General features: G+C 41.0%; 1 protein-coding gene across 1 annotated transcript; it reads right to left on the bottom strand.

Annotated features, from left to right (window-relative positions):
- Positions 1–16,003: 16,003 nt before the first annotated feature.
- STYK1 (serine/threonine/tyrosine kinase 1) lies at positions 16,004–24,198 on the bottom strand. Its single transcript, XM_061988817.1, has 9 exons — positions 24,131–24,198; positions 23,093–23,236; positions 21,723–21,968; positions 21,239–21,420; positions 19,545–19,628; positions 19,077–19,285; positions 18,806–18,846; positions 18,432–18,528; positions 16,004–16,208 (listed from the first exon to the last, which is right to left on the bottom strand). Exons 1-9 carry the CDS (start codon positions 24,195–24,197, stop codon positions 16,004–16,006), a joined length of 1,275 nt encoding a protein of 424 aa, XP_061844801.1. The 5' UTR covers position 24,198.
- Between the last annotated feature and the right edge of the window lie 1,876 nt (positions 24,199–26,074).

Raw genomic sequence — 26,074 nt, 5'->3', positions numbered from 1 at the left:
AAGTGGACAGTGATTGAAAACTGGCTGATCAGAGAGCCCCAGAGCATGGTGATCAGTGGCAGAAAGTCCAGTTGGAGGCCAGTGATTAGTGGTGTACCTCTGGGATCAATACTGAGTGCTTAAATGCATTAAGTAGCCTATCACCAGCACACCAAGGAAGATGATCCTTTCTCCCTCTACTCAGCACTGGTCAGGCTATGTATCTGGTACTGCTAGAGCAAGTCCTACTAAGGGCCATAAAGATGATGAAGGGACTGAGCATCTCTTATGTGAGGAAAGGCTGAAAGAGCTGGGACTGTTCAGTGTGGAAAAGAGAAGTCTAAGGAGGCATTTCATCAACGTATATAAGTACCTAATAGAAGGGCATAAAGAGGGAGCCAAACTGTTCCCATTAGTGACCACTGACAGGACAGGAAGCAACAGACACAAGTTAGAAAATGTGATTTCCAATCTGAATGGAACTTTAAAAAACCAAACATGAGACTGGTTGAACACTAGAAGAAGGTTGCCCAGAGGGTTTGGGGAGTCTATATCTGTGGTGATATTCAAAACCAGATAGATCACAGTCACAAGCAAACTGCTGTAACTCAACCTGCTTCAGCTGGGAGTGGTGGGACTGGACGATCTCAAAGGTCCTGCTCAACTTAAGTGAATCTGTGATTTTGTAAATTTAAGCAGAATGTCTTAGGAAGACGTATCTTGTGATTTGCTGAGCTTCAGATATAACATTTATTTTCTTGATGCACTGAGGAATTGTTTTGCCAAATGATGGGGGCTGTGAAAAGGACACGAACGTCACTGAAAAGATTAATTTTACTTTACTGTCTACTTTCAAATGTTACAGAAAATAAAATAAATCATTCAGTTACAACAAGGAGCTTATGACACTCTTATTTCTAAGCAGCAAAGAGCATAAGCAAGGTAATCAGCTTAATAATTCCTACAGGAGAACGGCAATAGTGATTAAGAAAGATACATCACCAATTGCCCTAATACTTTACCATCCCCCAAGATCCACAGTCTTGGTGAGCCCTGATTGCAGCAAGGATTTAGAGAGCCTGTCCTGGCAATTGGGAAGTCCTGTGAGGTGCATCTGCTCATAGGTGAGGTCTCCCAAGGGTCACTGCACAGGAGTTCAGCTTTATGGTCAAAACTCAACAAGTCAGGATGACTTGCATTTTTCTTTGTGCAGAAACATCTGGCACATCATCCTCCAAGTTGGATTCTGCCCAAGTCTGGCCAGGACTTGTAGAGGAACCCAAGGGAATATTTTTGTCTTTGTGGTCTCTAACCTCATGTTTCTCAACTGATCAGTATCTGCTGATGGCCGCTAAAGAGTTGCCACCATCAGCAAATACAGTTTTGTAGGGTCCAATTTTGTCTGAAACCTGTTATCCAGGCCTTGGCATATCAGGAATCTGCAGACTTGCAGATTTTGGTTTCCAGTCATTTTACAGTCTTTGGCTTTCAGTATGTGCCACAAAATTTTACATCATTTTAAAGTGGTAGGAGTATCAGGTAACGAGTAGTAGAGTTAAAACAGCAGAAATTAGCATATTTTATTGAAATATAAGTTACTGCTTTCTTCCTACTGACTAATCAAGCGTATTCCATTTCTCTAAGTGTAAAATGTAATTTGGAAATTTTTTAGGAAATATCAACTCAAATACTGTGTTCTAGATACAGTATATAGCTTTGACAGGCTAATTTTTCTTGAAGAAGTCACTTGGTCTATTTCCAACTTGGTTTATTTACAGCTCTGTTTAATAGCACCACATTGATTTTCAGATGTTTTGATATACATTCAGTGGCTTTAGTTTTAAAAGTATATCTTCTGAAAAGTGTGACACCACATTATAATGATTCCTATCCCAATTAATTATGTTTGCAAGTTCATGCTCTATAGTATTCTTTGCATCTTTTCCTGTTCTTTAGGAATATCTGGGTTTCCAATTTAATAATAATGTGCAATTTATGCCTTCCACGGAAATTATTAAAACATGGGTATATATCTCACAAGCAAGCTAAAGAGGCAGAATAATTAGTAGAATCAATGCATTATCCTTCCTTACATAAATGTACCACACTGGTTACCAGTTCTTTTACTTCACAGTTAGAAATTTGCACCAGGGCTATGGCAAGATAGAGTCAATTGAAGGTAATTCATTTTCTGCAAAATCTGAGAATCTCTTTGCTTTGCTGTTCTGTGCATGTACTCACAATCTCAACTCCTGGTGGGGTACTGAACCAGCAGATGGTGTCCTGAACAGTAAAAACCACCAGTGACTTCTCCATTGACATTCTGCCATTGGTACTGATTAATAAACAAAGAAATCAACACTGTGCTGCTATAAAGTTTTTTCATTGACTTCTCAAAGCTGTCAGGGAAGTTCGCTCCAACTGAACAAAGAAAATAGCAAGAAGAATACTTTCAGCCACAGAGAATTCAGCAATTTTATATACCTCCAGGAAGAGGCTGGAATATTGGAATAAATCCTTCTGCATCATATGTGATTTTGTCATTTTTATCAACTTCCAGGAAAAATGCCTTGATGAAAGATGATCTGTGCCAGCAAAGAGAAAGGTTTATTTACTTGATGATGCTTTCAGTGGAAATGACTAATACTAGAAGATCTTCTGAGATCCCGATTGTTTGCCATTTTTAAGGTATAATGTCAGAATAAACCTGTGTGGATGAGAATTGAGTCACAGGTTAAACCTGCGCACACATTAACTTTGTGTGTTGCCTACAAATGCTTGACTGCTGAAGGGAGCTCACAACCCTGTCTGTGAAGTACAGAACAGCAGTCCAAACAGATGGTAACCCTGTGTGAAAAATGAGACAGCATTTCTTAGGCTGCATCCATGTTAGTCAATCAAACAGTTTTGGGACAAACTGGATTTATATTCTTACTTTATGTCTATGTCGTGTGCCACAGTGCCGGTCTCTCTATTTCCCATACCAATTTGGCTTATCATATGAACATGCCTTGAAAGGTTGCTGTTGATAATTTGGAGTAATGGGAAGTAAATATGCTAAGTTAGACTGATACCAGGGTGTTTCACGGACGGGTCCTGCTAACCAACAACATTTGACATCCAGTGTTTGAGGGTGGTGTAAACAATACCAACAATCTAATTCATTGCCCATTTGAGAGATTGTATTCATAAACTGAACAATGCAGTTGCTATCCTGGGAAAAGGGAACAAGGACTATGTCATTACAAGATATGACCCAATCATTGTGTATATCAAATAACAGAAAAAAGAGGGAAAATTGAAGGAAGGTTGCTCATGACATTATTTTGTTCCAGGTGAAATTGCCAAGTCATTAGGATAAATAAGGAAGACCAAAATCCAAGGAATTAATCTGAGTTCCTGGTTGCAGGGGAATTTGAAAGAAAAAATAAAACAAAATAAAACAAAAGATCTGTTAATTTCCTTTGAGTATGGAGTAAACTGGATATCCTGCACCCAGAAATGCTTGTTACCCTGATGACTGGGCATCTTCTACATGGTACCTGGAAGAGGTGTTCATAGAACATGTGGAAAACTTCCTTCTTGTGGATGATTCACCTGAGTAGTTTGTCCAATAGACACTAATGATAATCATTTATGCCTGAGCTTGAAGTTTTCCAACAATGAGTCACTTGTTCTGTAGCAAAAGTAAAACTCGTAATAGAAAAGATAGCAACACGTAAGGGCTGCTTTTCATTCAATTCATTCCATACATTTGTTCAGTTTGCAACAATTGACCACAAAATGCCATGTGCCAATAGGCTTATGGACAGGTCATATGGAGAATGAGCTTTCTGAAAAACACCCCAACTTTCTAAATCCTGAATGACAGTAGTTAAGCCTTGTGATGTTTCAGGGCAAATGCAATATTGTCATGCATGGGTTAACTTTTAGCTAATTTAGATGCCATCTGTAACCTAAAAATAGTAGACCCTTCAGCTGGCATTTCACCCATAGAAATCACAGAAATCTGAGTTTGATGGTTCAGCACCCAAGTGCCTAAAAGGAGTCTTAATATTTGATCTTTTAATATATTCAAACCTAATATACTCAAGGGTCCTATTGCCACTAGAGGTCTCAGTATTCCTCCATAGAGCAAAATCAGGCTTATCCTGGCTCCTGCCTTTTTTCAGCAATCCCTGTTATAAAAACACTCTCTCAAGCTTCTGAATTAATCCAGGGACATCTTTAGCCTTAATCATTGATATTGAGGCTTCCATATCCATAAGAAAAAAGGCAGAATATAATTCAATTTCTGTTCATGATATACAAAGGCTTTCACTAATATTAACTAAAAAAAAAAAAAAAAAAAAAAAAAAAAATTGGTCACTTGGGAGAAATAAGCAGAACTCCCTAGGCTGGAAATTGGGATTTTCTGTTTGTCTGGGGATCAGGAAAACAAGTGGAAGATTTTCTTATTCTTTCTCTCAGGAATAACCAGTCTTCATTCAGCTTTTTGCTATACTCTACAGACATCTGTCTTAGCTGTTCTGTGTTAAAATTTGTAGTGGTCATTTTGACCTGAGGTGAGGGAGTTCCTCTGTCCCTGGCTGGGACATTATACCATGGAGATTTTAACGACAGGGAGACTCTCTTACCTATGTGATTCTCAGGTAATGAAGTGAGGGTGGAAGACTAGTGCTCAGAATCAAAATCATTCTTTTCATTATCAGCTTTCAATATGTTTGTTCATTTGTGATCCCACTTCCAGAGACTGACCATGTATCCTCTTGCTCTGGCTGTTGTAAAGCCAGAGCTCTGAGGTTACTTTCTAATTGCTAGAATAATTGGCTCTTACCATGACTTTGAGACTCAAGGGCAGCTGAATATCTTGCAGATCAGATTCTGCATAACTGTTCAAGTTTTTAACATCTACCTGTTGCATGTTGCATAAATTGTCATGATCTGCAAGTACTTTGCAAGAGTTTTCAAGGCTGCATATACATGTATGTGATGGAAAAACAGCTGGTGAATCATGAATTTTTCAAAATGTGCTCACAACAGAGCTGCTAGCAGAAACTATGTAAATATTGACCTTGATTTGCCTTTCATTTTGGATTTGTTAATGAACTGCAGTAACCACAGGCACTCTCTGCCTGCCATTAACATTAGGATTCTGAGTACACACATCCACAGAAAGATGATGAGGTAATAGGAATATCTTTCTTACGAGGAAAGGCTGTGAGACCTGGGTCTGTTTATCCTTGAGAAGACTGAGGGGAAATCTTATCAACACTTGTAACTACCTGAAGGGAGGATGTCAAGAGATTGGGGCAAGGTGGTTTTTTTTTTGTAGTGTCCAGTGACAGGACAAGGGGTAATGGACACAAGCTGGAGCATAGGCAGTTCCACTCAAACATGAGGAGAAACTTCTTTCCCATGAGGGTGAGGGAGCCCTGGCACAGGCTGCCCAGGGAGGTTGTAGAGTCTCCTTCTCTGGAGGTTTTCAAAAGCCACCTGAATGCATTCTGATGGAACCTGATTAAGGTGAAACTGCTTTAGTAGGGGGTTGGACTACATGGTCTCTGAAAGTCCCTTCCAACCTTTACCATTCTCTGTGTGTGATACGTTCTTCCTTGTTTATAAAACATACCTTTGATAGTATGCCACAAAACTCCAAGTCTTGAGTGAAGCAAAGCAACCCTCTCACTACTTCATCTATGACATTTTCCTAGACATGAAGAAAGAGAAGGAGAAAAAAGGAGAAAAAAACAAAGATGCAGTTAAAGGTCAGAGATGGGCAACTGGTGCTGCAAGAAGACAACAGCCCTGGTCAGCATATCTGGGGACCCACAATTCTGTTGCAAATGGGATATACCAGTAGGACTATTGGCAAACATTGTGCAATGTTACTTCAGGCAAAACCAAAACAACGGTTGCCTACAGGCCATAAACAGACCATCTGGAGTATCTCAGCATGCATGCTCACACTCTGCCAGCCTGAAAGACACGTCTGGACAGGAGGCAATCACCAGGCATCACAACTCCCTTGGTTTCACAGATGGTACTTCATTTCAGGTCCCAGCTTCTACTAAAGTGATGCCAACTATGGCTGAAAAGAGAAATTTGGTGCTGGTTACATCATCCATAACCACAATCTGGACCTGCTTCCAGTGTGCCTGGCCTCCAGCAATCTTCTTTGGCACCATTGCCAGGAAGCCCAGTTATAGGGCAGGATCCCAGTGTAGGCAAGTGTTTTACCCAGCATAAGTAACTTGGCAGCTGTACCCCTGAAGTGAAAAGCAATCTCTGTCAACAGGCAATAAGATAATCTACATTGGAATTACAGTGTGGTGCCTGGCAAAAAAAACCCCAAATCCTATCAGCTAGGGCCCTATGTTTGTAATTTAATTTCTTCTTAGTTCACAGTCTTCCACAGAACAGAGCTCTTCCAAATGCTTTTGTCCTTACCTGTCCCAAGTAAAGCAGCTCACTGAGTAATGACAGGGCCCTAAGTCAGAGGAAACATTCAGCTCCTCTCACTGAAGAGTTTGCATTCAGCAACTCCTGCAAGCAAAAGTTAGTTTAATGAATACGAATCCCACTAGCACCTCTTCCTACTCCTATGTATACAAAATACAGTAACAGGCACTAGCACAAGCAGATGAAGCCAACAGCTATTAACTACTAAGAACCAAGAGAGAGCGCTTTCAATGTAATGTCCTAGTTTAGAATCTGCATGAATAGCAACTCCTAAGCAGGTATTGCTCTACAATCTCAAACCAGGCAACCGTGCTCAAAAATCACAAACACACTCTTAGCTTGACTATCACATTACTCTACTATGCTGGCAAGCTCTTCCAGGTCCCACTTCTGACATAATGAATTCTCCCCGGGTACTGCACTGGAGGGCTCTAGACATAATTCTAGGAAGGACTGTATCTCACAGAGCTAAGATGCATGGTGTTTTTAATGAAGAAATAGAGAAAGAATGACTGTAGTGACTGGTGGAAAGCAGGAGGAAAGGCACAATGTGGGTCTCATGAGAGTGCTTGGTCTACTGTCACCTTAGTACTATCCAGCATACGAACAGCAAGCTCCCTGATAAGCAGATCCAGCACCTTTTGAAGGTAGCAAATGTAGGGAAGGGCCATCCTGTGCCAGCAAGAAGACACAGTAGCTGTGTCTTCCTCCACGAACGTCTCAACTTCTTTAATCATACCTGCCCAAATATCCTTTAACAGTTCTTTTGCTCTTAAACCCTGGATGCTGACTTTTGTATTTCTACTGAAAAACGTCTCCAAGAAGAAAAACTTCAGAGTATGGACAGAAATCATTCCTTGAATCATGTGCACTGATTTAAATTCTAAACAGCTTTATAAATATTTCATAACATGTCTTGTTGGTAGTGCTGCAGCTCAAATCTAGCACTGTTGAACACTGCTTCTTCACATCATAGGTCTGCTATAAGTTCCCCAAAATCAAAAGTAGTTACAATAAGTGAAACAGGGTAAAAACAGGAAGGAGAGATTGAAGTGAGTTGGTTTGGTTGTAAGAGATTTTTATATTGACCAAATTAATTCATATATAACAAAAAACCCCCTCAAATTCCTTATCTATCTTTTTTTTTTTTTAAGAGGAAAAAAAATCACTTTAAGATGGAAATTCACACTCAAGGTTGAATAGAGATATTTGGAAAGGAGTGACATCTGTGAATTCAGGGTGATAAAGCAGGACATGCTCAAAGGCAACCTTCAGGAAACTGGCCAGCTGCCAGGGATCCAGGGAGTAAAGAGGTTGTGTATCTGTGCACAGTCTCTGGCACTCCCCATGTGTGCTTCCGTGTTTGACAAGATCACAGCTGTAAATACCATGATAGAAATATTTTTAATACACTGAAAGAAATCTCTAACACAAGACTCCCCCAAAAACTCATCTGCTATGCAGAACAGCAGGAGGGGAAAAGAGTTTTCAGCTTAACACTTACCTGGCCACTCACTTGCCCCTGAAAGCTAAGCCCTCCCACTCACACTTCATGATCTGCAAGCTGACTTAGCTCAGAAACAAGCCCAGGATGAACTTTAAATCTGTGCGTCCAACAGAACAGGAAAAGAAGTAGTGCTGGATAAGAAATACTTGTCAAATCCAAAGAGGGAAGAAGGAATATTTATGAGTTGTGAGGCTCTTGGGACTGTTGAAGTCCACCAATTTTTTTTTTCCGCTTTAAAGCAGGATCTACCGACTTGTGTCATCGTTACTAAAATTCAACACTCATAGATCTTGTTGCCTTATCTGATATGATAAAGTATTTTACATGTATGCTGGAATGGAGTTAATTTTCTCCATGGTAACTATTATAGGGTTACCTTTGGTTTTGTGCTGAAACAATGTTGATAACAAAGGGATATTTTAGTTGTTGCTGAGCAGTCCTTACACAGTATCAATGTCTTTTCTGCTCCTCATATCGCCCCATCAGCAAGTGGGTTGGGGGTGCACAAGGGAGCTAGGAGGGGACACAGCTGGCAAAGCTGATCCAAACAGAACCAAGGGATAGCCCACACCATGTGGCATCATAAAGCTGGAGGAAAAGGAAGGGAAAGATGTTCAGAGTTACAGCATTTGTCTTCCCAAATGACTGTTACTCATGACAGAGCCCTGCTGTCCTGGATATGGCTGAGCACTTGCCTGACAATGAGGAGTGAATTAATTCCTTGTTTTACTTTGCTTGTGCGCATGGCTTTTGTTTTACCTATGAAACTGCCTTTATCTCAATCCATGGATTTTCTCATTTTAACTCTTACAATTCCCTCCCCAGCCCTGTAGTGGGGGAGTGAGTGAGCAGCTGTGTGGTGCTTAGTTGCTGGCTGGGGTTAAACCACAACAACTTGCCAATTGAATGCCTGTCACATTCACTCTAAACACACAGAAACATGCAGAAGCAAACACTGTGTCTGTGTCCTCCACACTGCATTTCATCTCCTGCCTACTGGCTGCTCAGCTGTAACTCAGCCACATGGCAAAGAGCTAAAAACGTACAAACCAAAAACCACCAAGCTCAATTTTAAAGAGGCTATTAAAAAGCTACATAGCACAAGATTACACTATGATTTTCTGAACAAATTATTCGTAACTGAGGTGTACCCCATCACTTACAGCAACAAAGAATGGTCAGATGCCATTCCAACACTGGATCATCAAGAATGGACAGTAATTTACAACAGGAGATCATCCAGAATAGCAATCCTAACAGGAGCAGCAAAGCCATAATGGATAAGATGTGAAAGGTACTCAGGAAGCATTCTCTAATTCCAGTGTATCACTTGACCTTAAAACATGGTATTTGTTATCAGTCACAAAGGATTTAATGTCATCTTGGCAGTCTTTCCCAAGCTTTCGTTTTTTACCTGATATCTATCTGTCCTGAGTCAGGCTCCAAACTGTGCTGCCATTAGAGATCGGAAATGTCACCCATAGCTACCCACATCTTTCATGCCATATGCACACTTTAAAGAAAAGACTGTGACCTCCTTTCCTAGTTTTACTTGGCTAAAAGTGTCTACATTGGCTAAGGTCAGCTCTTTTATCTACAGCCCTTAGCTGTATCTAGTAGCTCTTAAAACTTTTGAACAGAAAAGCTGCTGCCACACAGAACAAGGCTTACAAACACATGCTTTGGCCCCACACAATATTTAAAAATTATCAGTTAAAATTACACTAGAAATATTTTAAAGCTTTTCTGCACAACTCTGCCTATAAGCGTTTATTTTAACCACCTCTCCAGAGGATCAGGCCTTCAAGTCTTCTTCCTTCACTTTTTAAAAAAGATAAATCCAAAAAATATGCAATTATTTTAACATGCCTAAGTCCAGTCATGGACTCAAACATTTTCATCAACATTATCAAACTAGCAATCTAAAGTTTTGCATATGAATTCTCTGCTTTACAGACTGAGTAGAAACCCACCAATGGCCCAAAGGTTTGGTTAGAAAAGGCTCTACCCAATCAGTGTGCACATGGAACAACCCAGAAATAGGAATATCTCAATTCTTAAAGCAGTTCAAATGTGACAGGCTTCATTTGAAAGCTCAAAGCATAGTAAGAAGACAGTACAGTTACCACTGTTACCTGAAGGTACCAGTGTAGGAATCAAATACTTACGGAGTTGATAGTATTCATATTCACAGTTGCATTTAACAAAACCAGGAGTACAGTCAAATTCTTTTACAAAACATCATTAATTCTTAATTTTGAGGCAAACTACCAGAGGGCAGAGGTGTTAAGACCAGCCAGTCCTGCCATGCAACTGACTGCAGCAGCTATGGAGACCCGAGGGAAAAAAACGAAGCCTGTGGGACAGGGCTGAGTTTGTCACATTGCTGCCTGTTTCTTATACCAGAAACTGTACTGGCATCTTTAATGAACTCGTGTGAATGAAAGGCTCCTATAAACATGCAACAAGCATTTTTTTGACATCCATTTGGTCCGACATCTGAGAAACTTCCCCTGCTCTAGTGAGAGTGACTGCTGCAGTGAAGCATGACTGATCCTTGTCATTAGGATGCCATCTCAAAGCAGATCTGACAGCAAGGGCTGCTCCAGCAAAGGCAAATAAAGAGTAAAATATGCAGATTGATGGCTACAGGGGAAAGTAAGCCAGACCTACCGTAATGTCAAAAAAATCGGGACTGAGCTTGCACGGTGAATGGACTTATAACTACTGAGCTGTAGTTATACTATGATTTGTGTAAAGCTATGCTGACATAGGAACAGAAGAGCAACACTTCTAATGTAAAACACAAAGCTACAGAAGAAAAAGGCCTCTTGAAAAAGCAGATGACAGTGAGGGCTGTTTAAAAACATGGCAAGAGAAAAAACCTAGGCTATCTCCTCCCTTTGACAGAGGCAGAGAGACTTGTTAAAGCATTCTATAAATATGAGAATAATCAATGTAAAAAAATAGCCTTTTTTTTGTCTTGGAGAGTTGAGGTGGTGGGATATGTTTGTTAATTATCGTTATTTCTTGATGGTGCAGTACCTGCTATAAATAAAGACACAAACTCTAGGAGGCAGCATAAACAAATGCACTCTCACATCCTCAAGACTAAACCAGGATCTTCACCAAAAAGCAATCCTGTGACCACAGAAGAGAAGGTAACAGCACTGCAGTATCTCTCTGTGTGCTTACATGGGAATTCTTTGCTATATGCCCTTTGTAGCAGCAAAAAAAAAAATTAGAGATGCCTCAGAGAGTTCAGAAAGACTCTTCAAAAAGCTCATCTGTGGTTTCCCAACATTCCAAGCGTGATGCAGTTGGACTGCTTTGAGACAAGCCTATTTCAAAGCAACAGTAAGCTCATGCTTTCGGTGGTGGCAAATTGTCAGATAGAAGTGCTGCAAACCAGAGAGGTAAAGTCCAGGTACAAAGTGCACTCTGACAGTTCTGCAGGAGCTGTGGCCCCTCTGCTTCATGCAAAGTCAGCGAGGGCATCTGAGTTCTGCAGATGGCTCTGACATCTTGGGGAAAACTTCAACACAGTAAAAGTCAACATTTTTCATGAGAACAAGATATACCAATTAAACAAACAAAACAAAGCCTGTCATTCAAAATGCATGCCTCTCCACAAAAATGACTGAAACATTTTCATGAGTCCTTAGTGCATTCACTAAGGAGGAGTTCACCTATCAAGTCTACACTGATCCTCATTTAGCCTCATACATGAATGGAGACTGCCACATGGAAAAGATTTCTATTTCGTCTACTTAATTTAGAATGAAGTGTAGTTAAACTAGGGCAACTCCACATGCATAATTCCTTTAATGCCACTATAAAATATACTCTGATTTAGATTCAATCACTTCCAAACTTATATAAGCTAACCTGGAGCAAAGGCAGTCAAACCAGAATAAGAGCACTCACACTGAGAATCAAGCCACTTTACTGAGAGGAAATTAAACTTAGGCCCTATCCTACACCAGGAAAATGTCTTTCTGTGGGCAAACTTGTAAGCAGGGTCTCGGCACAGATTGCTCTGAAGGGAAATTAAACCAGATCTTTTGTTGGAGGTTGTGAGGTGCTCAGCAATCTAAATTCCCATGGATTCCCTTGATCAGAGCTTTGACAACAGAAACAAAATAAGAGCATTCCTGTAAACCAGAACATTGCTTTCTGTGATGTAACAAGATAGGGAGCTTTCAGAACAGTGATGCATTTGTCACATTTATCTCCCCGTTTAACAAAGCTCCCTGTGAACCACTCTGCATTATTCATCAGGCCTGCAGCAGCTCTGTGGAGGCTGCTCAGGGTTCTGAGATAGTATTACCTATCTGAAACACACCTACCTTTCACTGGAAAGACCTTTGAGAATACCCATTCTTGAACCAAGTAAATGGGGTTGTTTTAATGAATAGTTTATTCACCAAAAAAATAATATTGGCTGACTGCTAACTGTGAATTTGACCTAAATTTACCAGGTAGCTTTGAGCCTGTTTTCAAGTGAGAGGGTAAGAAGAGGATGTTATTATTTTAGCATTTTGAAAAGACAATGTTTTAATTATTCAGGCCAGATTTACACTAACAATGGTTATGGAGATTAAGGTGCTCAACACCATAAGAAATGCCATGAAACCAACTGAGCATACTTTAACAGAGTTTGCAATGTTCCAGTATGGTGATACTTGTGTTGTATGAAGTAGCATTACTTTTATTTCTAGATAGAAACATGGTTTCTTACAAAGCCTAATTGATATAGGAAAAGTAACCATTCCATTAATGTCATTTTACTTTTAAAAGAAAATCTTCTTAACATTATCTTTGGAAGAAGATCACTACATTTTGATTGAAACTTCCTTCAGGGTAAATACTCCCCTTTAGAAGAGCCATCGTTTAGCCTTTTTCACGGCACTCATTTTCAGCCTTGCATTCTATATGGCTAACACACCAATTTTTGGCCTTATAGGATGCCGCAGGCCTGCAGCTTCTGAAATTATCACAGATTTAACTACATGAAAGAATGAAACCCAATCAATCTGACTGCAATCAGCTGCTTGCGACTTGTTATTCCTCACAACTTCAAACACATCCAAGGCTCATGCTAATTGGAGGGATACTGAGTGAACATGGAAACCACTCTTCACACAGAACAGTGAAAATGATCCTTTAATAGATATTTATTCTTTCTTTTGAAAGTCACAGAATGATAGAATGGTAGGAGTTGGAAGGGACCTTTAGAGATCATCTAGCCCAGCCCCTGCCAAAGCAGCTTCACCTAGATCAGGTCACACAGAACATGGGTTGGTTTTGAAAACCTCCAGAGAAAGAGACTCCACAAAGTGACAAAATAATTAGAGAAATGAAAAATCAAAGGCACTATCAACTCAGAAACCAAAAACAGTAGAACTCAGAAGAGAAAATTTGTTTTACAAATGGATTCTGGTTCTTTTGAAATGAAGGAAAAATGCTCACAGCTTCAAGTGCCTCTGAGTTTTTACAAAGTTTGCATGTTCATTAAAATCAATGACAAAACACTTTCAGATAAGCTTTGTACAGCTTATAAAATATAAATACTACAGTAGCAAAACTCTCACTTTTTTTGACTGAAGACACATGCCCCTTTTGGAGGCGGACACTGAAGACATACAGGCATATTTCCACTGCAACTTCAACTCACTGTCCTAGGACAAGTCTTTGCATAGGCACTACTGACCTTTCTGCAACAGCACTGGCAGAGTCAGAGCCTGCACACAACCTGAACAGTCAAATCACGTGCACTCATATAAATCACTACTGCAGCAGCCCTAGTCATTGAAATCTTTAGTGGAAACAAGCCTGGAACTGACATTAAAATATATCCACTGATCAATGTATGACATATAAATGGCTTACATGAAAACTACACTGATAAGATTTCTCACACTATTATTTTAAGCTGAATGTTCAATTTGTATTCAGCAACTCCCTGGGCACAAGTTCGTATTGGCCATATGACTACTAGAGTTATCTGTGTTGTTTATATGTGAGACCTTGAAGTAGTTCTGTTGTTTCCACAGTATTCATAGACTGATACATATTGTCATACTGGTCATAAGGTAGTTAAGAAGGTCAAATCCAATACCTAGATCCTCACTGCAGAAGTCATAAAGCAAAGGTGTCACCAGAGAGATAAATACAAAGTACAGTACATTCTCATCGTCACTGTGCATGTTTTTCCTCATCAGACATCGTTTTTATTGTAGATGACCTTTCTTATGTGGCCTACTCTTAACATTTCCATATTATTTTCACAGTAGCTGTTATAACCATGGACAGGTGTCCCCAGAAAACTCAAATAATTAACCGAGCAATTAGCAACCCAAAAGAGAAACATGTGAACAAATGACCTGTGCTGCTCAAAGAATTGAGGACCAGTCCTGATAAATTCATGCTATAAGGACTTTTTCTTGAGACAAGTGTTGGACAATATGCCTTTTGTCTGGGGGTACTCACTTGACCCCATACCTACTACAGGGAAAGTACACCCTACATGAAGATGTATTACACTAACGTAACAACTTCTGCATCCATGGATATGCAGGTTTTTGTTTTGGGGTTTTGCTGTGCTGGGATTTTTTGTTTTTAATGCACTACCCATTCTCCCATGGGAAGGTAGAGTTTAAAGCACTGGAGGAATAATGACAGTCAATGAATACTTCAAAGGCAAGAACACAACTGTCTTGAATAGGTCCTTAGTGAATGGACAGGAAACTACCCATTTGTATTACCAACTCTGCACACTTTTTCCAACAGGGCTGTGCCTCATAGCATGTGCCCCAGGACATCCCCTCATTTGCATAACCAACTGATGCAGTTTCTTGGGACAGAACAGGAAGGGATTTCCAGAAACTTGTGGTCGGTTGACCCTGGCTGGATGCCAGGTGCCTACCAAAGCCACTCTATCACTCCCCCTCCTCAAATGGAAAAAAGACAGAAAATAAGCCTAACGATAGGCCTGTGGATAAAGGACAGGGAGATCAATCAGCAATTACCATCACGGGCAAACCAGTCTCCACTTGGGGGAATTAATTTAATATATTACCAATCAAAATCAGAGTAGGATAATCAGAAATAAAAACAAATCTTAAAATACATTCCCCCAGTCTTCTCGAGCTGTTTCACTCCCAATTTTTTCTACATCCTCCCCTTCAGGATGATAGAGAATGGGTTTTGAGGTCAGTTCATCAAAGAATTTCTCCTCTGCTCCTTCAACTTGAGGGAGAGGTCTACTCACACTCTTCCATTGCTCCAGTGTGGGATCCCTCACACATGAGACAGGTCTCCATGGACTTCTCCAGCATGTGTCCTTCCCATGGGCTACAGTTCTTCGTGAACTGCTCCAATGTGGGTCCCCCACAGAATCACAAGTCCTGCCAGCAAACCTGTTCTAGCATTGGCTCTTCTCTCCATGGGTTCGCAGGTCCTGCTAGGAGCCAGCTCCAGCATGAGCTTCCCATGAGGTCATAGCCTCCTTCAGGCTTCAGCCATGGGGTCTTCCCCAGGCTGTAAGTGGATCTCTGCTCCTCCATGGCCTCCATTGCTGCAGGGGTAGGGCCTCACCATGGGCTGCATCACAGGCTGCAGGGGAACCTCTGCTACATCACCTGGAGAACCTCCTGCCCTCCTTCTGCACTGACTACTATCTGCAGAGTTGTTTCACTATTCTCAGTCCTCTCTTCTGGCTGCTGTTGTGCAGTATGTCTTTCAATTTCTTAAATATGTTACCATAGAGGTGCTACCATGGAACCCAATACACACCTTTAACTCAAGTTTCTCATTAAATTTTCTACAGCTTCCTAAACCCACTTTACTCCCAGAAGACCACTGACAGAATGATAACAAGTTAATTTAATAATAATTGTTGTTTCTGGTGTGAAGGAGAGATCTGATATATATATAGTGTGTTTGAAAACTAAAGGGATCCCTCCCAATACACACACTTCATTCTGAGCTCGTGAAGTGTCTACAAAGGGAAAACTCAGAGCGTTCCCCTTTACCAACACATGTAAGGGTCCTTCAGAGTACAGTATATTCCCTCACTAGACTGTGCACATCAACACCAGCAACCCTAGCATAGAGTTCAGGCACCACTAGCTCTGGCACCTGCAGTACTGCATAGTCATTGCTGGTCTTCATAGCTGTTTGTAGGGAGCAGATGAGGTCTGCTGGAGAAGGCCGGTTAGCTGCATTCCACTGCCAGCAGGACTCCATGATGTCATACCTGTAAAGTGGAGAAGTAGGGAAGCACTGTGAATGAGAAGCACCAACACAAAGTTTTATTACAGTCAAGTCATTTAATATTTAAAATATCTAGAGACCTTCTCTTTTTACACTTCATATAAAGTGGTTTCAATAACTCTTTGACATTTGCCACCACATTATGTGTAGGGACAAAAGCATGAAGTTGCTTGACAGGATGTCAACTGTGAGTGTGGGAGAAAGGACAAAGAATGAAGAACAGAAGACTTTCCCTTGGTGGATGAGGTTAGAGAACTGTTGGGAAAGCTGGACACCCATAAATATATGGGACCTGAGGGGATGCACCCACGAGTGCTGAGGTAGGTGGCTGATGTTATTGCTTAAACCACTCTCCACTATTTTCAATTGATTGCGGAGGACAGAGCCTGAGGCCCGGAGGAAGGCCAATGTCATTCCAGTCTTCAAAAAAGGCAAGAAGGAAGGCCCAGGAAACTTCAGGCCAGTCATCTTCACCTCCATCCCTGGATGTTATCTCTAAACACCTGAGGACAAAAGTGGTTATCAGGGGGACTCAACACTTAAGAAAAAACTTCTTTCCTGTGAGGGAGCCCTGGCACAGGCTGCCCAGGGAGGGTGTGGAGTCTCCTTCTCTGGAGGTTTTCAGAACCCGCTTGGACATGTTTCTATGTGATCGGATCTAGGTGGATGTTCTGGTTTAGCAAGGAGCAGCTTTTGGCTTAGTAACAGGGGGAGCGGGTTACAGTGAAGACCCGGTAAAGAGTTTGTGGACCCTCCCCCGGCTCCTGGGTTCAGACCCACCTCCGGCCCAGCTGGGCCAATCTGGCGCCTCTGCGATCACTATTTAGGGGACGGGAATTTGAAATGCGAGGCAGGAGGTGTATGGGTGATACAAGATGGAGGCGACCACGCGGACCCTTCAGCCAGAGGAGGAAGGAAGGAGGAGCAGTAGACCGGAGACCCTTCTGCAAGCCGTGGCGAGAATGCAAGCTGTGCCCCTGAAACCTGTGGAGATCCGTGGCAGGACTGAGAGTTACCAGCAGCTCCATGTGAGTGAGCCCGGACGGGCGAGGGACTGTGTGGGGAGACGGCCATGGCCCAGGCCGTGTTGGAGAGCCTGCACGTCGCAGAGCAGCCCCACACGAGAGGCAGAGAGGAGCTGTAGCCTTTGGAATGGGTGCACGTCAGAGCAGCCCGTGCAGGGCTGCTGTGTGTGTGAGTTACCCCACGGACTTGCAGGGAGGACTGGTGTGGAGTTCACCCGTCCTGAGGAGGGACAGACGGCAGAAGCTATTGGGAGCAGACTGACTGAGACCTCCACTGCCTGCCCCCCCGAACCGTTCAGGGGGGGGCAAGGTAAAAACCTCGGGATCAGGGCTCTGAGCCCGGGAAGAGGGGAGGTATGGCGGGAAGGTGTTCTTAAAAAGGCTGGTTGGACTTTCCATTGATGTAGTACTCTGTGTTGTTTCGTTTTGGTTATGTTTTGGGTTTTTTTTTGGGGGGTATGTTTTAGTTTGATGTTGCATTAAATTATTTTCTGTTTTCTTCCCCAAACCGAGTAGCCTGGTCTGTTTTGTCCTGGACCTTAAGCAGCAATTAAGCCCTCCCTGCCCTCGAGCAATTCTCAGCCTCTTCGGTACTTGAGGCTAATCGTGGTCTTTGTTCCCTGATGGGCCTAAACCACGACAGTGGACCTGCTTTGGCAGGGGCGTTGGACTAGATGATCTCTAAAGATCCCTTCCAACCCCTACCATTCTGTGGTTCTATTATTGTTTGGTATTCCCTTTTGAAACAGCATTATGGAAGAAAGAGACTTTGAATGTTAAAAGAAATTATATCTTCACAAAAGGAAATATAATGCTTTAGATCTTCCCTGTAGAATTTTTTTTCATTTCGGGGATAATTACACAACTTATAGGTGAAATAATGTTCCAGAATAGTCCTGCACCTTGTAGAGAAGCAGTTGAGAAAAAAAATGAAACTGCAGACAAGGAAACAGAAACAACAGCACTTTTCAAAAGCAGGAAAGAAAGGTTTTGGGAATCGAGAGTTCACACAGAGAATCCAGGAAGAAGACGTGGCAGAAATGTGAGAACAAGTCTCCTTAGCTAAAAAGTTATTGTTTTGTGTAGTCTAGACTTAGAGATCCTCTGTAAGATCTAGTTTTGTATGTCTCACTTCAGTTTAGCTCTGCAGATCTCAACTGCCCATAACACAAGTGGCTTACATGGCTTGCTGGCAGCTTGAGGGCTTCTTCATAATGTTCCGTCTCTGCAGATGTGATAAAATGTCAGAAGGTGGTACCTCAGGATATGGTGGAGCACCTGGAAGGGCAGAAAGAGTAACAGTAGAAAAAAAAGGTAATGGTTGCAGATAGCAGCTTCTGCGTACGAATGCCTTCCTTCTCTATTAAAATCCATTTTTTCCTACCACAATTCACACTGACAGGAAGTCTAAAAGGAATTGTCAAGATTTTGCGAGTTGGAAAAACCAGGATGCTTATTTACATGGCCCAGAATTACCTTCTAAAATTTGAGATTTTGGGTCTTGTTACATTGCTGCTTCCTTACATATTTTTTAATTACCGTTAAATCTTCTTACCTAATGTAACCATTTCATACAGTAGAATTCCAAAAGACCATCTGCAAGAAAAGAAAACAAAGCAATGTTACACTTTCATTCTATCTAGTTGGCCAGCTTAAATACATACAAACAACTAGGCAGCACCTGCAGAAACAAGGAGGCACCAGCTACAAAGTAAAACATTACACTGAGACTAGATATACCTTAATGTGAACTTCAGAACATGAAAGGAGTGAAAGAGATAGGCCTGACAGGCAGATGAGCTTCTAGTCCAAAAATTAAATCATACATGTCTGCCTTTGTGCTGGGGGTTTTCTTCAGGAGCTGCTCTGGTGCCTGCCACTTTACTGGCACCGTGCGTCTCACTAAGTTGGCACCGTATGTGTGAGTTTCATAGGCCAAACCCAAACCACCGAGCTTAGCAGTGAAGTTGTGATGGAGGAGGACATTCCTGGCAGCAATGTCACCATGGAACAACTTCTTCTGTTCAAGGTAAGTCTGGAAAGTTGGAAAAGAAAGAGATCATGATCATTTAAAAAGGAATTTTAACTGATATAAATTTTCACTTAGTTTACACCTGACTTCCATGCTATGGAACAGTGGTTTATGTTCACCAAAATAATGTAAACATATGTGGTTCATATTTTAACAAAGCACATCCTCAGTGCTTAAGCCAAGAAGAATATTAAGCCAGCATGTACGCTTGTTCTCCAGTCAAGCAAGAAGGAAAAAATGTAGCTAATGTGCACAGACTTACCAGAGCTGCTGCAACCTGCAGCCCAACTTCATAGACTTGCCTCTCAGTGAGGTCATAGGGGACACCATCCATCGTCACTACATCCTACAAACAAAGGAGCAGACTTTGGTTCAAACAAATGCTGTAGCTGTAGGGTAATGGGGAATGTTTCCTTCTAATCTTGCAAGTACGACCTAGCTGTATTGTTCCTAACAAGTTAAATTCACAATTTGTCATAAATTGACTGAAATATAAGGGTACATGGATGTTGATGAATGCTGGTAGGCTGGCTAAGACAAGTACACTAGAGATAACTGGTGGGTAAATTGAAGGATGGAGCAGAGATTAATAGGTTAGACAGAAATGGGCAGAGTAACAGCAGAGAATGACAATCCTCACAGATGAATTGAAAGATATATTACAAATTTAAATTATATGTAAAAAAGCACATTTATAGCATACACATGGTTATCTGTCATGAGACTAACAGTACATCTCTCTCACTTCCCTGCCTGTAATGTCCAGATGAGAGAAAGAGAATAAGGTAAGCACACAATGCTTTTCCTGTGGCGTTTTCTAGCACTCAATTATTCTCAATTTAAGAACTTCCTGAGATGATTATGGTTTCAACGTGTGCAGTAACCTTTGAAAGGTTTTCTTCAGTCTTCTCTCAAACCCCTGTAATGTTTCAGCATTCACAACAGCCACTGGCAAGAAATTTTGTTAGTCAGCTCCCCACTTCATGACAAACTGCTGCTATTCATATGTTTTGCATGTGGCACTTAGCTGATTTACTTGCTACTTTCTTGACCTTCTGCAGAATGAGACAGCAAGCAATCTCTCTGTATTTAGTGTTGCAGATGTAGGAGATTGAAGGATTCATATAGGGACACGCCAGAGCTCTGTTTCTATGCCTTTCTTAATAATGCCTACTATTTGGTTTCATTTTTTGCTTTAGTTAACATTTTCATCAGACTGTATGTTTTCATACAATCAGATCCATGATTTTACTCATCAGCAACAGGCAGACATGAGACCATCATTAAGATTGCTTTTCTACACATGCAGCACTTCATTTTTAACTATGCTGAATTTAATTTGTTCTCTTTATTGGCCCGTCTCTCAATCTTGGAAGATCCTTCTGCAATTTCTCAGGGTCAGCCCTTGCCTTTACTGGCTAGAATAACTGGCATCATCATCACTTCACTGCTACCTCATTTTCTAGGTTATTGATATATGCAATGAACAGCACCAGGTCCTAGATGGGTGTTTTCCCTCCAGTACAAGTACCATAACTTCACTCTTATGGTCTGTTTCTTGTCTTTTAATTAATTCATTATCATTTAATGACTTTATCCTTTGTGTGCTAACTGCTCTGCTCTTCTAAAAGCATTTGGAGTGAGATATTATTTTAAACTTTTTAGAAATTCAGGTAGCTGTATCAAATCCCACTTTTATTCCAGTGCCTGCTATATCCTTCAAAGTAGGACTTAGCTTTGCAAAAGTATGTCAACTTCTCCAAACTGTATCATATCAATCGAGATATCTATTAAGTCTATTTAGTTTAGATTTGTAGAAATTCTTTGGGGGACTGAAACAGTTTAGACCGATAGAGAGGGGTGCATGTAGGGATGAAAAGAATCATCTATGACTTATGGTTAGTTATGCACCTAAGGAATTTAAGAAGATATTCTATCGTTCTTCTTTTGTCTCACCTTCCGACATGTCCATAGAAATGTCAAGAGGTCACCAAGAGACATATCTTCCATGATCATATAAAGTGGGACCTGGTCTACACAGCATCCAACCAATTCAACCAGGTTCTTGTGATGACCAAGATTGTTATGGAATTTAATCCTTCCCAGGAAATTCTTTACTTCCTGGGGATTAGCCAGGTCTGAAAGAACAAACAAAACAAAAACCGAAACAAAAGAAAATAAAACTCACCAAAAAATGAAAAAACCTAACCAAACAAACAAAAAAACACCCAAGTGGAGGCAGCAAAGAACAGCATGAGTAGCTTAAAATCAATATGAACACCAATATTCCTACCAAGATACTCCTACCAAAACCACTCTGACTAGCTAGTGTCAAGCTGAATACAGCTTGCTCTTGTACAGAAATGACTACAAAGTCCTGCCCAGCATTGTCTTTGACACAGAGATCTGTACCAAAGTGGATCCTGGTGATGCGCCTTACCTTTTAAGGCTTTCAATACTACAGTCTTAGTCTTGCCAGGGTGCTCAGTTTCCAGCTGTGCTCTGTAGATGCTTCCATAGTGGCCATGTTTTACCAGCTGCAAGGTCCCTGGTGAGAGTTTCTCTCGTGGTGTCTCCAGTTCTTTCAGAGCCAAGGATGCAGAATTTAGCAGGCTCTCCATGGATGTCTTATTCAGCTGGATGTAGTGGTTCTCTGTCGAGTTGGATTCCTGAGTCTTGTCATGCACTGAATGAATACACATGATGTATAAAAACAGACAGATTAACTCTTGTATCAGGTGGCAATGTCCATCCTTCCATCCTCTTTACTTTTTGCTCCATACTATTTTGGAAATCAGGACAAAGGAGGGAACTGTCCTTTGAAAAGGAGAAGGAATTTACTTACCACTCTGATGAAAAGGCAGAATGAATCTGGAGATCTCTATTATACTTAACTACGTAAACTTTCTAGATGAGATGCATTTGTACTTGAGCACTGGAACAGGCTGCCCAGAGGGGTTGTGGAGTCTCCTTCTTCGGAGACATTCAAAAACCACCTGGATGAGTTCCTGTGTGACCTACTCTAGGTGGTTCTGCTCTGGCAGGGGGGTTGGACTAGATGATCTTCAAGGTCCCTTCCAATCCTTAAGATTCTGTGATTTTGTGATTCCCATGTGCTGAGACAATGACCATTTTCTTTTATTACCAGCTACCAGCTGTTATGAAAGTGCTATGAAAAAGGTGTTACCACAAAGGCTTTACCTTCACTCTCAATTAGTTCCCTTGATATATGCTGAAGAGGCTTTTTCCTCTGCAAAACCAAAATCAGTTCAGAATTGGATTTTCATTTCCACAGAGTAACACGTGTTTGTGGTACCAGCAAACCTTTCCCTACCCTCTCACCAGTCCCTGTTCTACTTCCTGTTGTCTCCATAGGAAGTGGGAGATAGCAGCCTGAAATTAATTTTTTTAAATTACAGTAGAGAAAATGGATTATCTAGGTGTGATCTACATCAAAATGGCTGTCATTCATAATTACCCCAGTGAAACTCTCTGTACAGCATCCTCTAGAAGGCTGTTATATAAATACACTTTGCAGCTCTCAAGTGATGTTACCACAGTATGTTAAACAGTCTATACGGTATCTTGCTTTAGGTTTTCTCAGATCCATCTATACTATAGATTTCACAACTATTATTGCAAGTGAAGTAAATCCGAGTTCCCAGCTTTTCTAATGTTCACTGGATTGCTGAATATCACTCAAGCTCCTCATAAATGCTATTGCCTAACAGCTCAAACAATGGGGAAATGGGATTGACTTCTGGCTACTTCAACCACACTCTTCACTCTGGTTGAAAAATATTTTTGTACCTTGGTGTCCAGAAGATGATGATTGCTCCTGCTTTGCTCGTAAGCCTCGACAGTGGAGCCAAAGGATCACAGTTAGCACAATGACAAAAACACCCACAAGAAGAACTGGGACAACAATCACTTCAGTCTGATGTTCACGCACAACTATTAGCAGAAAAAGAAAATGGGAAACCAAGGAATAAACAACACTGTCTGATGCACACTAGTTCTGTATAACAAAGTAGTAATAATCCATTTCAGTAACTTTCAACGTCAAAAGCATGTGCATCTATCTTCTGTTCCTTGGAACTGAACATTTTTAGTGCTACCACCCTATTTTTTCAAAAGTCCTGAGTATCTAACCTCCATGAAACTTCTGGGACTCCACACATAAATAATGTCACTTATTTAGATGCCTTAATAGAGAAGCTAGGAACTGTAGCTCTGTACAAGTGCCATCCACTACTGAAAGAGAAACAGCCCTGGCAAAGAGGTAGCAGAGAGCTGGGAAGGGCTGGCTGTTGCTGTGTCGTCACAAATACATGTGCAAGCACAGTTTCAACTCCTTCTCTTAAAATTCCAGGGAACATTTTAAAGAAGACAGGCTGTGGTCACCAGATTTGGCACCTGACCAGGAGACTTGGCAATTAGCAAGGATCTCACAGGCACTATGTCCTCACATTTGGAGGTGGTGCTATTTTTGTGTAGGCCAAGGATCACATTTCAGTTCTCAAAGATGACAGAAAGTCATGAAATCAAAATCTCACATGATGTGTCCTTAGAGAAGCTGCAGGGAATCTTAAATTACTATATAATGTCTCATTCAAAGTAGAAATACTCTAAAATGGACTAAATTATTTAAGATCAATCCTACCACAAGGGCAGCATCCTCTTAAAAGTTTCTGCCTTGAGACACAATGCAGGGAAAGCTCAGTCAAGTCCTGTGTGGGCTGGGATGCAAGGTGCAGACGGGGAAAGGGCTTGGCCCACTTTTTAGTAAAGCTGGACTTCCCACTCAGCATGTGAAAGCTTATAGTTAAAGGAATCTGTGAATCTTACCACACAGTTTGTCATTGCTGTTGCATTCCAGTAGCATGCGTGTGAATCTCTTTATGTCCCACGCCATGTTCAATTACGGGCAAGCAGGTATCCAACCTCTGTCTTCTGCATAGACATGAAGAGTATTAGTGGAATTTACTAGAGGAAAGGATGATTTATGAAGCAACAAGTGAGCTGAACATAGACCTTTCTACCTCTTATCATAAGTGGTTGTGTGAGGACTCAGCATGGGGACTTCAAGGCTTCGATAAGGATATGGGACATCCACTGCCAGATCCTATGAATGGCAGACTACATGACCAGAGAGAATTTAAGATCGAGTTTGTTTTACAGTGCTTCACAACCAATCAGGTACTCCTAGGCCTACAGGTTGACATATCCAAAAAAAAAAAAAATCAGTCATGAACTCAGTTATATTTAAAGAACAGCTAATACAGCTAACATACTTCTAGCTAACACACTTCCTAGATGCTAGAATGGCTTAGCCACTTCTCTTCTGGTCCACAGCAAAAGAATAGATAGTAGCATACATAAAAAATATTTGTCATTCTTGACTACAGCCTCTGCCACAACTGCTACTATTGCTCTACAAAGACAGGAGAAAAAAATCTCCTGTCATTAGGGTTCTCTGGTACCAACTCCTTAACACTGTCAGGTCTATAACTTATCTGAAGCACATATGGACCTCTGTTGCGTTTGTAGGTGAAAATCCAGAGCCCGTGCAAGGGTGCACCTTTCCAGCTGTAATTTCAGCTACCACTAATCCCTGTGCAATCATACACCTACAGAACTTTCTGATTGTGTAAGAGCATTGGTCATGTGTACAACTCCACTCAGTCGGGGCTAGTTTCACCAGTGTATGCCACTTTCTTTCTGTTGCACCAGGTTGGCAGAAAAGCTGCAGGCGTCCCAAAACATAACTCTGGTGGAGAACTTCAGCTGCTCTGCAATACAGGGGACAACTACCCTTGTAAAAATTTGTATTTCTGTTTAACTTGGTGTTATATGTTTATTCTCTGGAGAACACATAAGCATTTTAGAAGATGCTCCACTGCTACACTGTTATTATCTTTACTGAGAACTGAAGTTGTAAGATAGGAACAGGCTCTGTGGTGCTGCGTGGATTTAACTCAGCAGAGGACCTGAACTACTATTTCTAAACTGCAAAAATCAGTGTGGTGAATAGTCATGACTGACAGAAAGGTAAAGCATGCACATTTAACCACTATTTCTTATAAATGTTGCCAAAAAATTAAGTCTTAACAGCTTCACAAATAATATAATCTACAACGCTTTACAGGCATTGGGACTTTTACCCTGTAAGCACTTACTTTCTTTTCAGCTGAGTTCAAGGCAATTAACCTCAAAGGCAAATGTTAATATATGGCATTCTCACCGATATTAATGGAAGTTAGTGACGGATGAAACATTACAGTTTGTTGTCATGCTTGAATTAACAGGTGAAATTATGCTTTTATCAGTTGCACAACAAAGGCAGTAGAAAGAGGAAAACAGAATGTATCTGCATTTTGAAGTATCAGGAAAGTAAGGTTCATTTTTTACTTCCTTAGATTCTTAATATTCTAGCAAATTCGCCTGGTTTCAAGTGACTACAAAATTAATCCATTCAAAGGAGCAAGAAAAAGCAATAACACCAAGCTTTTCAGATACACTCTGAAAGCAAGCACACTACATCACCCTTTCCTGGCTATCACATGTATACACACACCCCAATACACAGGTACTGCTGTAAGAGGAACAGTCCTAGCTTCCTTCACTCTCAGATACAAGCAGATATGAAAGACACATTTGAACACACATAACGGCATCACAGGAAAACCAACTTTAAGACAATTATCTAGTAATCATGCTGTATAATCTGAGCCATAAAAAGCCCAAGCTCCATCTCAACACTGTGTAACAGCTTAGCTTTGTAGAGATGCT

This window comes from Colius striatus, chromosome 1, assembly GCF_028858725.1.
Source record: "Colius striatus isolate bColStr4 chromosome 1, bColStr4.1.hap1, whole genome shotgun sequence".
Lineage (NCBI taxonomy): Eukaryota > Metazoa > Chordata > Aves > Coliiformes > Coliidae > Colius > Colius striatus.
This window is presented reverse-complemented; position numbering and strand designations above follow the sequence as displayed.

Bases quoted from the DNA above. Each gene is read 5' to 3' on its own strand.
- STYK1 (XM_061988817.1), bottom strand. From the start codon at position 24,197: ATGGCGTGGGACATAAAGAGATTCACACGCATGCTACTGGAATGCAAC. The intron at 18,529-18,805 runs GTAAGAAGATTT...CTGCCCTTCCAG, and splicing joins GTATGAAATGGTTACATTAG to GTGCTCCACCATATCCTGAG. The intron at 16,209-18,431 runs GTAAGCCACTTG...TCCACTTTACAG, and splicing joins TCAAGCTGCCAGCAAGCCAT to GTATGACATCATGGAGTCCT.